This window comes from Notamacropus eugenii, chromosome 3 (genome assembly GCF_028372415.1).
Source record: "Notamacropus eugenii isolate mMacEug1 chromosome 3, mMacEug1.pri_v2, whole genome shotgun sequence".
NCBI classification, from domain to species: domain Eukaryota; kingdom Metazoa; phylum Chordata; class Mammalia; order Diprotodontia; family Macropodidae; genus Notamacropus; species Notamacropus eugenii.
The window spans coordinates 68,058,075-68,070,205 of NC_092874.1; the positions used below are offsets into that span (position 1 = coordinate 68,058,075).

Below are 12,131 nucleotides of genomic sequence, written 5' to 3' on the forward strand. Positions count from 1 at the left end.
AAGAACTTCTCTTAGAAGCTTCAAACATGTAAGGGAAGCTGGCTCAAAATTCCCAATTTCTTGCTTATCTCCCCAGAGGTTTTGGGAAATTTCCCGGTGAATGAGATCCAGGCTACTCTCTTGGTTTGTCCTGAGATATGTTGTTCCCAGGTAGTGGTCTCATTCACTAGTCTATTTTCTGGTATTTTCTAATCTGATAATAGACTAGTAAATAGTGTCTTATTTCCACTATTCACTATCTCCTTATCTCCCTAGAGGAGAAATAAGACACGTAAATAGTCATTTAGGAAAGAATCAAACTGTCAAATAGAAGCTGAGGGTTCAGGACCAAGGAAACAGCTTTTGTTTTGAATCCCTAAAAAAAATTATGCTCAAACCAACAATTTGTAAGAGGGGTAGACAGGTATAGTTTTAGTCTAATAAGGAAAGGAACACTCACCCACAGCCCTTCTCCAGCTCCCCTCCAGGAGAAAACCACGATCTCCTTTGGAAAGGGGTAGGTCATATTCCAAGGTTATCAGAGCCACATTTAGACAACCCAGTAGATACACATATCTTACATGGGCACATATATATGAGCCTTCTCATCAAATCTGGATGAAATGAAACAGTATATGTACAGCGCTTTGTAAACTTTAAAGCCATATATAAATGCTGGCTATTGTTTTTGTTATGTTAAAATTATTATCTCTTCTCTTACTATCTGTGTACCCCCTGGGCAGGTCACTTAACCCTTTCCAGCTTCAGATTCCCCATCTGTACAATAATACCTGTAATAACTAACCCACGGTTGAGGCTCAAATGAGCTAATGGATGAAAAAGATTTTTCAAGCCTTAAAAGTTCTACATCAGAGGTTCTTAATATCATGGACCCCTTTGGCAGTCTGGTAAAACTTGTGGACTCTCAGAATAATGTTTTTAAATGAATAAAATCAAATATGTAGGATTACAAAGGAAACCAACTGTATTAAAATAGTTACATCAAATAGATACTCTTCAAAGATCTTTAAAGGCTCCAGGTAAGAACCTTTGCCCCTTGTGCATCTCACTTACTAATAAAGCCATTTTCTTGGGCCATTACACATTTTTGTAGCTTCTCCCCAGCACTTTGCATGTAAAAATAACCTAATTTTTACAATGCTTTAAGGTTTACAAAGAACAGGTTTCTAGGTTAATTTAGGGGAAAAATGAAGAAGGGGGCACTTGTAGACCTAACCAAAGCTGGCACAACGGGCAATATGGGATGAAACAAATGGGCATTTTGATCTCTGGGTGACATCACCCAGCTGAGCACTTCCACATCACCCGATGGGGAGGGGGAGGAGAAAGGGGGCGGGGAGAAGTCTGGGTATGTGGGCGGGGCTATAGTCCGGGCAAAGGTCAAAGTAAACCACTCTGGCTTCCCTTTGGGAATGCGCTTGCGTAAGAGCGAGACAACACGACAGCCGGAAGGCGTCGAGGCTCTGGAGGTTGCGCAGGCGCAGAATTGTATCCGGGCGGGGGAGGGTAGACAAGACTTTTGTGAGCTTCACCCGTAACCCAAATAGCCCCGCTTAAAAAAAAAAAAAAACAACCAAAGGAAAAAAACCAAACGGCTGCCGGCGGCGACTCGCGCATGCGCAGGCCACTCCCCCTCAGAGAAGGGGAGAGCGCCGGGGTGAGGCAGCCAGCTGGCTCAGGAGCTGCTACCGGGGGCCAGGATGGATGAGGACGTACTGACCACCCTGAAGATCCTAATTATTGGGGAGAGCGGGGTGGGCAAATCCAGGTGAGCGCGGCCGGCGGGTTTGCCCCTCTCCCTCTCGCCTGCTCAATTCCGTTCTTGTCCTGACGGGGAATGGGGAACGGGGAACAGTAAACTGCCAGGCCGGCGGAGCCTGGGCCGGGCCTGGGTCTGGGCCTAGGCCTGCGCCTGCGCCTGGAGGCGAGGGCCTCCCCTCTATCTCCCCTCCGGGCTGCCCCACCCTCACCCCTGCCCGGGCCGGGCTGCCAGGCCCAGCCGGGCTCCCCTGGGGAGCCTTGCTCGGGGTGGGGGTGGGGGACCACGAGCCCTGTGCAAACAAGCCGAAGGCGTGGCCCGGGCTGTCATCGGCTGCTCGAGACTTAGCGGGGAGCCGGGGCCTTGACCCCCGCCCCGTCTGTCCTCTGGGGCCTCGTCCTCGCCGCCCCCTTGGCCGATGCTTATCGGGCGCTCGGTGCCTCCGTAGCCCCAGCTCCCCGGGTCGCTTTTCCAGCCCGCTTGGCCCGGGGCTGACGCGTGGGGAGGGGGTGGTCAGGAGGAGTCTTGGATCTTCTCCGGCGAAAGCTGCCCTTGCTGCTCCGCAAACCGCTCAGCCTTGGGGGTTTTCCTTGTTTTTCCGTATAAATAATGCTGAGGATAAGCCGCGGCCTGCTTTCGGATCCACCCTCGATGCGGGTCCGGACGGCTGTGGCAGGAACGTTGTAGGGAGCCCAGCCGCCCGGGAACAAAGTTCTGCGGGTGAAGTCATCGTTGGGTCACTTGAGCATGAGTCAGGTCACCAGTGGGCAGCCCGGAGGTGTAGACCAGATGAAAGCGCCGGGCCTCTTTAGAACCTGCTCTCTTAAAACTGCATACCGGGGGTGTTTCTGAGTTTTCTTAGGGGTAAGAACTGTTCTCAGCTACAAAAAAGGGGATCCTTGCTTTAACTTGCCCCTCTGTGATTCCTTGAAGCTTGTGCTATGGTTTCTCCTGACTTATTATTTTTTAAGTATTACACAATATTACCATATATGCCATTTCCTTGAATATATCCACTTGAGTGAATTGAGAAAAATATCCTGCATCCCTGGGGCTAGATCAGAGGTGGGGAGCCTGCAGCCTGGAGTCCACAGGTAGCCCTCTAGATCCTCAAGTGTGGCCCTTTGAATCCAAAATTCACAGAACAAATCCCCATAATAAAAGGATTTGTTCTGTAAAACTTGGAGTCAGTCAGAAGGGCACATGTGGCCTCCAGGCTGCAGGTTCCCCACCTCTGGACTAGATCAGCGGAACTTTATGGGCTGCTGTATCAGTGTTGGATTTTTTTGTTTAAATTAGGATTATATATAATACTTAGCTTTATTAAGCATGTATTTATTTTCTCCATTGTCCGTTAGCATCCCAAATTTAGTAAATGTTAAAAAGTTCTCATGGGAACCTTCTAACTCTAATCCTTAGTTACTGTCTTTTCTTCAAACAGTGTAAAGAAGAAATTATTCACTATGGTCACAGGATCATAGAGTTGTAAAGGACCTCAGAGGCCATCTGGTTCAAATGGTGAGGAAACTGAGGCTCAGGGAAGTTGTAACTTGCCTAAGGTCACAAGTCACTTTCTACTTGTTAAATCAGTGATGGTGACATATATATATATATATATATATATATATATATATATCTCCTAAAGATTTACAAAACACTTACCTCCCAGCAGTATGTGGTAGGTGGTGGTAGTCCCAATTCACAGATGAGCAAACTCAAGCCCATAAAGGATAATGTACGGTGACTTCCCCAGGGTAAAAAGTGGCAGGATGGGATTCCATCTCAGCTCCTCCAAATAGAAATCCAGTTCCCTTTCCAGTGTACCATGATGTCACACTAATTTAATGTAATGGAAGCCCAGGTATTTTAAAGCAGATAATACCAGACAAGTTTGTCATTAATGTCAGCCTGAACCAAATACACCAATGATTAATTTTTGGATTGAAAATTGAACTTAACTGTGTAATCAAGTGAAAGAGGTGATTTCTGAGGTTCCTTCCAGCTTTAAATCCTGTCAGTTTTATGAGTTGTCATTATAAAGGTGATAAGAAATTCCCAAGTGATACATGGGGTGTCCATACCAATGTTAATCAGTAAGATCTGTGATTTCTAAAATTACCTGAGTGTTGAATGGTCTTTGGACTAGGACTGTCAAGAAACCTAAATGTTCTAGTCCTGGTTCTAACAGAGTTGTATGATCTTAGACATTCGCTTTAACTTTCCTGGGCCTCAGTTTCCTCATCCATAAAATGAGGAGGAAGATATGATTAGGTGACACATAACAACCATTCTAAATCTTAATAGTCTATTATGTTGGGTCAGCCTATTTCCTCTTTTCTTCTGTCATCTTTATTCCTAATATTAAAAGTCTCATTGACAGACAGTGACTAACATTTGATACAGACAGATGGGAAGTGACTTAACAGCAGTTTATGTAGAAGCAATACTGGAGCTTTAGTTAGTTGACTGCAAGCTTAGTGGGAATCCATGGTAGGATGAGCTGTCAAAGTGGATTCAGTATTACTCTGAATTAGTAGAAACAGCTTTAAAAAAAGGCCAAACTTTTTGTTTGTCATCTCAGTCTTGGAGTATTCTGTAGATTTTGGGATAACATTTTTTAAGAGGGGGTTAGGACTGTGACCAGGAAGGGATGAGGAACTATGTCATAGAGAACGGTTGAAGCAACTTGAAATATTTGGCTTAAGGAAGAGATTTGGGGGAAGGGAATACTTATTTTCAAATAAATACTTATTTTCAACTATTTGAAAGACCCTAGAGGGACTAGATTTTCTGTCTATCTCCATGGACAGAATGGGTAAAAGTTCCAGGCAATCAAATTTCAGCTCAGTATGATGAATTCTATTTGAAAGCAGAGTGGGTTCCTATTTGATGTAGTGATGTGACCACTAGTTTGCATATTTTAGCAGAGATTGGAGATAAACGTTCTGTTGTACAGTTTCTGTATGAGACAATTTCTGTTATTTGACATTCAAAGCTTTCTAAACCAAGTCTAAAGAATAAACAAATAAATATATTTGTATTAAGCATGATGTGCTTATTACAAAATAGATCTCCACTGAGAGCCTGCTTTTTCTGCAGTCTCACCATTTGTAAGTTTCTGGCCCTCACTCAAAACAAAATCAAGTGTAAGTCATGTCATCATTTCTCTGATGGACAGCCTGTTATACAGTGTTTTTGAACAACATTTGCACTTAATTTTGCTGAAAGTGTGCTAAACATTTCTATTTCCAAAGATACTTTACTGAATATCTGTTGCAGCTAGTTATATCATACCTTGAGATATCTGCCTCACTTCATTACTTACTATCACCCCCACACCCCCTTAAACCCAAACCATCAGAAGTAAAACTTCCGAAGGGTATTGTTTTCTTTCTTCTCTTTAGGAAACTTAATTTGAAGAGGATAATGAGAGGAGAATTTGATTTATTCAAAAGTAATTTTAAAGCAATTCATAAATTTGGTTTGTCCCATTCAAGAAATGTTTGCTAAATACTTTCCATGTTCAAGAGAGTGTGAGTTTCTTAGTGTTTTGCTTCAGACTGTGAAGGAGTTTTGGATCGTAACTGCCTTTGTAGAAAAGAAGCCCTGTGGTATAATGTTAAGCTTTCACTGTGGGCCAGGTCCTGTTCTAAGTATTGGCAATACAAGAATAAAATAAAATGTTCTTGTCCTCCAGTAGCTTATGTTTTAATGGGCAGCCTACACATACAGAGTGCATGGAAGGTTACCTTAGAAGTCATGAACAGTTGACAATTTTAGTTTTAGTCCTTAAAGTGCATGTATTTCAGTTCTAAGTACTGAATAAAATCACATTTCAAATTGAGACATGAATTGCTTTTTTTAAAAGAATTATTTAGTTTATTATTTAGTTATATTTTGAATGCAGAGTTGTCTCCCTTCCTCTTTCCCAACCCAGCATTAGAGAAGGCCAACATTTAATATAGATATATAAATGTGGAACCATACAATACATATTTCCATATATCAATTCTTTCTCTGGAGGTGGATAGCATTTTCCTTCCTTAGTCCTTTGTTGTTGATTTGAATGATCATAGGATTCGGAATAGCTTAGTCATAGTTACTCTTCAAACAGTATTGCTGTTATCATATACAATGTTCTTTTGATTCTCGTCATTTCAGTCTTTATTATTTCACACAAGTCTTTGCATGTTTTTCCAAAACCAGCTTGCTCCTCATCTCTTCACAATGTAGTAGTTAGTATTCCATCACAATCGCATACCACAACTTCTACAACCTTTTCAGCCATTTTCCAACTAAAGAGCACCTGTCACTCTCCAGTTCTTTGCCACTACAAAGAGAGCTGCTATAAATATTTTAGAACATATAGGTTCTTTTCCTTTTTCCCTGATCACTTTGGGAAAGAAACCTAACAGTGGTATTGTGGGGTCAAAGTTACACACAGTTTTATAGCTCTTTGGGCGTAATTACAAATTGTTCTCCAGAATGGTTGAATCAGTTCATAATTCCACCAACAGTATATTAGTGTCTCAATTTTTCCATATTTCCTCTAATATTCATCATTTTCCCCTCCTATCATTTTAGCCAAGTTAACAGGTGTGAGATGGTATCAGTAATTATTTAGAGTATTTTTATATGGCTATATATTGCTTTGATTTCATCTTCTCTGTTCATATCCTTTGACCATTTTATCAATTGGTGAATGACTTATGTTCTTATAAATTTGACTCAGTTCTCTATATATTTGAGATATGAGATTTTTATCAGAGAAACAGACTATAAACTTTTTCCTCCAGTTTTCTTGTTGTTCAGTAGTATCTGACTCTTTTGTGACCCCATTGAAGGCTTTCTTGGCAAAGATACTGGCGTGGTTTGCTATTTCCTTCCCCAGCTCATTTTACAGGCAGACAGGGTTAAGTACCTTGCCCAGAGCCACACAGCTAGTAGGTGTCCGAGGCCAGATTTGAACTCAGAAAGTAGAGTCTTCCTAAGTCTAGGCCTGTTGCTTTCTCCACTGTACCTCCTACTTGCCCAGCCCAATATTCTGCTTTCCTTCTGATCTTGAATTCCGTAAATGAATTGCTTTTTAACATCTATAAAGCTATTTATAATTCTGTTTCTTTGGACAATTGAATTAACTTAGATGGTAGTTTCAAAGTAGAGTTTCTTAAAGTAGTAAGGAACAAACTTAAAGAAAACACATGACTTGCTATTTAAAAATGTTCAATATTGTTGCAATATTTATGTATATGAAAATGTTCAAATTATTGGAATGTTTTATGCAAAGTTTATCTTTATCTTAATCATGTTTTCTTGTAAATAATTATGTAGTATTAGATACTCATACTTTAGTTCGAAACCTGATAACAAATACTAACTTTTACAGAAAAGTTAATCTTTTTTCTTTTTTTTGAAATTTTTTAAAAATTCTTGTTGCATATATATGTGTATATATATATATATATATATATATATATATACATACGTATATATACATACATACACACACTTTTTTTTTTTTTGCAGCATCTTTATTTTTCAGTATATTCCTCCCCTCTCTGGAGTCATCTTTTAAAACAAGCTATAGCTTGTTCATTATAATTATACAGTGATCAGGTTTTTTTTAATGGTTCTTTTTTTCCATTTACCTTGTTATAGTCATATATACTGTTTCCTTGTTTTTTTTACTCAGTGTGCATCACTTCTTACAAATCTCCTGCCACTCTGTATTCATCATATTCCTTATTTCTTATGGCACATTGCGTTCACGTAAACACAGTTTGTTTAGCCATTCCCCAATTAATGGGAGTACATTTTGTTTAGGGTTCTTTTTTATTATAAAAAGTATTGCATAGAGTATTTGGGTAATAGGAGATCTTTCTGTCTTTGACCTTCTTGGTCTTTATGCCTAGCATATGGGGATTTTTGGACAAAAGGAGTGGGCATTTCAGTCATTTTCTTTAAATAATTACACATTTCTTAACAGAACGATTGCAGCTGCTCACAACTCTGACATCATTGTATTAGTGTGCTTGTCTTCCCCACAACCCCTCTAATACTGCATGTTCTCATCTTTTGTCATCTTTGACAGTTTTGCTGGATATGAGGCAAAAAGTCTCAGAGTTATTTTGATTTGCTTTTCTCTTATTAGTGATTTGACGCTATTGTTTATTTCTCTGCCAAATGGAAATGGCTCATCAAAGCTTTTCATCAGTTTATTGAAGACCTGCTGCATAGTAGCCTTGTAACCTGGGCAAGTCTCCAGAAAGTTTCATTGGTAAAATAGGATTAAAATGTTTAGATTACTTCCTTCACAGCATTTTCTTCATGATCAAATAAGAGAATATATGGAAAGACATTATATAAATACAAACTATACTATTCAAGTCCATGAATATCTGTCATGCCCCTACAGTGTGCAATATTGGGTGCTAAGTGGTGCTAAGCTACAGAAACTGTTTACTTACCCTTAAAGGGATTACAGTTTACAGGCGCTATACAACCATGAACCCAAGTAAATATGGGTTAATTTGAGAAAGGAGAGAGAACTAATAACTGGGAGATCCAAGCTTTTACAGAGGGGGCAGAAACTTGATGGCTCTTGAAGAAATGTAAGGATTCTAAAAAGTGAGTGAATATATTTCATTGAATTGGGAATAACTTGTGTGAATAAGGGTGGGAGGAAGGAAAAGATGGAATAGAAGATTGAAAAGCTTCTAGTCAAATCTGTCTGAAATTTGTGAAGGTTAATGATATAAACTAAGTCCAAAAAGGTAGGTTGGAGTCAGGTGTCGAAGGATCTTAAAAACCAGGCTGAGTTGTTTGTGTTTTGTCATAGAAGGCAATAGAAAATCTGTTAGCTTGGTACTGTGCAGGCATAGCTTTGAACAATAGAAAGAGTTCTGGCTCTGGAGTCAGAATACCTGAGTTCCCATCCTGCCTTTGATACTTACTACCTGCTTTGGACCTCAGAGTTTGTCTGTGAATGCCTCTGAAGTCCCTTCCAGCTCTAAAGCTGTGATCCTAAAGCTTGTTTGTGGTTCTTAATGGTTTGAAGTTGTAGTAGTCCAGGTGAGAAGAGATCAAGAGGATAATAAATTTGGCTTTAGGAGGAACCTTACAGGTCATCAAGCCTACTCATTTCCCTTCATTTATAGATGAGGAAACTGAGGCCTGGTTGGTGCTTTGTGAGCGGAGAGCAGATGTATACAAGATAAATCTTGGCAGCTGTTTGGGGAGGGGAAAGTATATTATCAAGAACATTTGCATATAGAAAAGTAGAATGGAAACTATAGGCCCACAAGCTAGACTGATTCCTAGCAAAATCTAGAGTGTAGTATTCATTGATTTTTTCCTTCTATCTCTCCAATATTTCCTGCTGATTCCTGTGCCCATCCGTCCTGAATTAGTAATTCCAAATTGCTTTTCAGAATGATTAGACAAATTCAGAGCTCTACAAACAGTCTGTCAATATGCTTGCCTTCCTGCAACACCTCCAACACTAACCATTCGCATCTTTTGTCATCTTTGCCAGTTTTGACAAAGAGGTCAACTTTTCCTCAGACTTGTGCGAGGGAAGAAGACAGGTGAAGATGTAGAGACGTTTTGAGTTGTGGAGTAAAGATTACGAAGGAGGTAAAGATGGATGTTATAGGATTTCCCCAAAGGGACATATAGGCAGCATATTTGTACAGATAAGGTATACTTTTGCTGTAGGTAAGGGATTATTCAGTTGAATATGAGAATAGCCTTTTCCCTCAAGTTATTAGAATTGTTTCCTTACCTTTCTCTCAGTATAACTTTTGAATATTCCTCCTTTCCTCCCATCCCCCACTTCATGCTTGAGGTTGTGCCATCATTTACGGATTTCATTTATAATTTCAGGAACCACTAATAAACTTATCAATCTGTGAAAGAAAAATGTTTCTAAACTTAATTTTTAATCTCTTGCAGCCTTCTGTTGAGATTCACAGATGATACCTTTGATCCAGAGCTTGCAGCAACAATTGGTAAGCTATGTAAAAAAAATGGTAGTATTAATAAAAGGTAAGACTTTATATTTGTGACTCCCTCAAATCAAGTAGACTGATAGAAGCTCATGTGCTTTGTCAAATTTTTATGGATAGAAGATAAAAGTAAATAGTTTGAGTATTGTTTGTTTAGTGAGTAGACTAATATCTTGATGCAGCCTATTATTATGGGAAGAGTACTGGCCTGACTTCTGGTCCTGACTTTGCCACTAAATGGGAAAGTGACATTAGTAAGTCAATCTCATTAGATCTCTCTTTCCTCAGCTAGAATGTGAGGGTATTGGATTATATGGCTGCTAAGGTCCTTTAAACTTACAAATTCTATGATTTTCTATTCCATACAAACTACACTATGAATAATGTAGTCTTATGAAGTTTTTTTTTTGACAAATTAGCATTCATAGTTATCTCTCTCAGTTGAATGAATGGAAAAGAACAATATTGATTTCAAACATCAGGTACTTCAGAAGACATTTGTTGGACTTTGGTATATGTTATAACATTTTTCTTGCTATTTTTCTTTTTTAAGTAACTTCCTTATTAACTATAATTTGGTATGGCCAAAATGATAATTTGCTTTTTTTTTCTTTTAAAGTGAGTGCTAAGAAAGACCATCCAGGGATATGTTAGGTGACAGTATGGTAAACCAACCCAAATTAAGAATTTGTTGTCAGTAGCCAAAAGCTAATTCTGTTTACTAAATACAGATCTATTGAACTTTAAGAATGATTAATCTGTATTCAAAAAGAGTGGTCATTATCTTTAGTTGTCTCAAAAGATTTATTTCAGTCTTTAGTAAATTATAGAAAAACACTGTATATTAAAAAAAAATGTAGATCTTGACTAGTTGTGACATCATATGTACTTTGGCAAGAAATAAAGTCAAGACATGCACAATTTATTCCTGTGATATGCCCTGGGTCCTGAACTCCTGAAAACAAAGCTGTTCTTATAACATTAGTTCTCAGATTACTGTTACGGATTATAAGCAATATGTTCCTGCAGAGAGATTTAGAAAAATTTTATATCCCAGATTACCTTAATTGCTTTTACTCTCATTGACTTCTGAAAGCATTTACCAAATAATGAAGTACTTGACTAAACATTGCTATGATCCTTAGTACTACACTGGAGCTATTAAATTCCTGGTTTCTGTGTAGTAATATCTCTTTCCTTACTGGTACAAAACTATTTTTAGATGAGTTTATTTTTAACACTGTAGGCATATGAACAGAAAGGAGAGAGTAGCACTGTATTGGTTCTTTTGTGCCAAGGCTGCATTGTAGCTAGAATGTTTCTGCAATTTGTGGGATGTGGCAGAAAGTTCTTCTTAGAGGCAATTTATCTACCAGGGGGGAGTTATCAAAAAGAGATTGGTGTGTTAGAGATTCACTTAGCTTTGCTTATGCTAGATAGAATTGATTGAAAGTTAAGCATAGAAGTTGTTAGCTATACAATTTATGCAAATTACCCAAAATATCTGACTTGATATATATTCACACACACATATATATATAATAAGGTAGACTTACTAATTAGGAGAATTTTTTTCTTTTGTTTTGCATTCATCATAATGTGCTTTGTTTTGTTAAACTTTTGAAAATAGTAATAATAATTTGATAGCTGAGACTATTTTTGAGCACATTACCATATGTATAGTTTTTGAGTTTAAATGTCCAACTAATTTTACTCTGAATGTTTCAGAGGGTTGACACATTTCAACCAAAAGCTAACCATCAAGTCATCATGCATAATGACTTATTTAGATTCTTTTCCTACCTGTACTATTTATTTCTTGTTTGTTTGCAGGAAACTTAATTGACTTATATGAATTTGATAACCAGATTGTAAGTCACTCAGTTCTACGGGCTTCAGTTTCCCGATATGTAAAATGAGCAGATTGAATGAGATGATCTTTAAGGTTCTTGATGGATGGTGTAGGGGATAGGAATGCTGACCTTAGTGTCAGAACTATCTGAGCGAATCCTGCCTCAGATACTCACCAAGAGCACCAAACTTAACGAATTATGAGAATCAAATGGAATAATATACATAAAGTGCTTTGCACATTTAAGTGCTGTCTAAATGTTAGTTGCTATTTTTATCAAGAACAGAGAACAATTCTGCCTCCAACTCATGGGTGCTTGGTATGGTGTGAAAGGTTACTGACTTGTCCTTGTCCCTAAAATCTAGTATGTGCCAGAGACAGTACTTGAAACCAGGTCTTTCTGACTCCAAGACTATAGTCTATCCACATATCACCTTGCTTCTCACAAAACTCTTAATGGTGCGTAACAAAAACTTAATTTGGAAAGTCCTCACTGTAAAGTGGTAGTTAATGC

The 12,131-nt window shown here is 38.6% G+C and overlaps 1 protein-coding gene across 1 annotated transcript in view; it reads left to right on the forward strand.

The window, feature by feature from the left end:
- The first annotated feature begins 1,447 nt into the window (after positions 1–1,447).
- Positions 1,448–12,131, forward strand: part of RAB18 (RAB18, member RAS oncogene family) — a 50,252-nt gene continuing 39,568 nt past the window's right edge. Inside the window, exons 1-2 of the mRNA XM_072651812.1 lie at positions 1,448–1,768; positions 9,713–9,768. Of these exons, the coding sequence (XP_072507913.1) occupies positions 1,701–1,768; positions 9,713–9,768 (124 nt within the window). The 5' untranslated portion in view covers positions 1,448–1,700. The remainder of the gene's footprint in view (positions 1,769–9,712; positions 9,769–12,131) is intronic.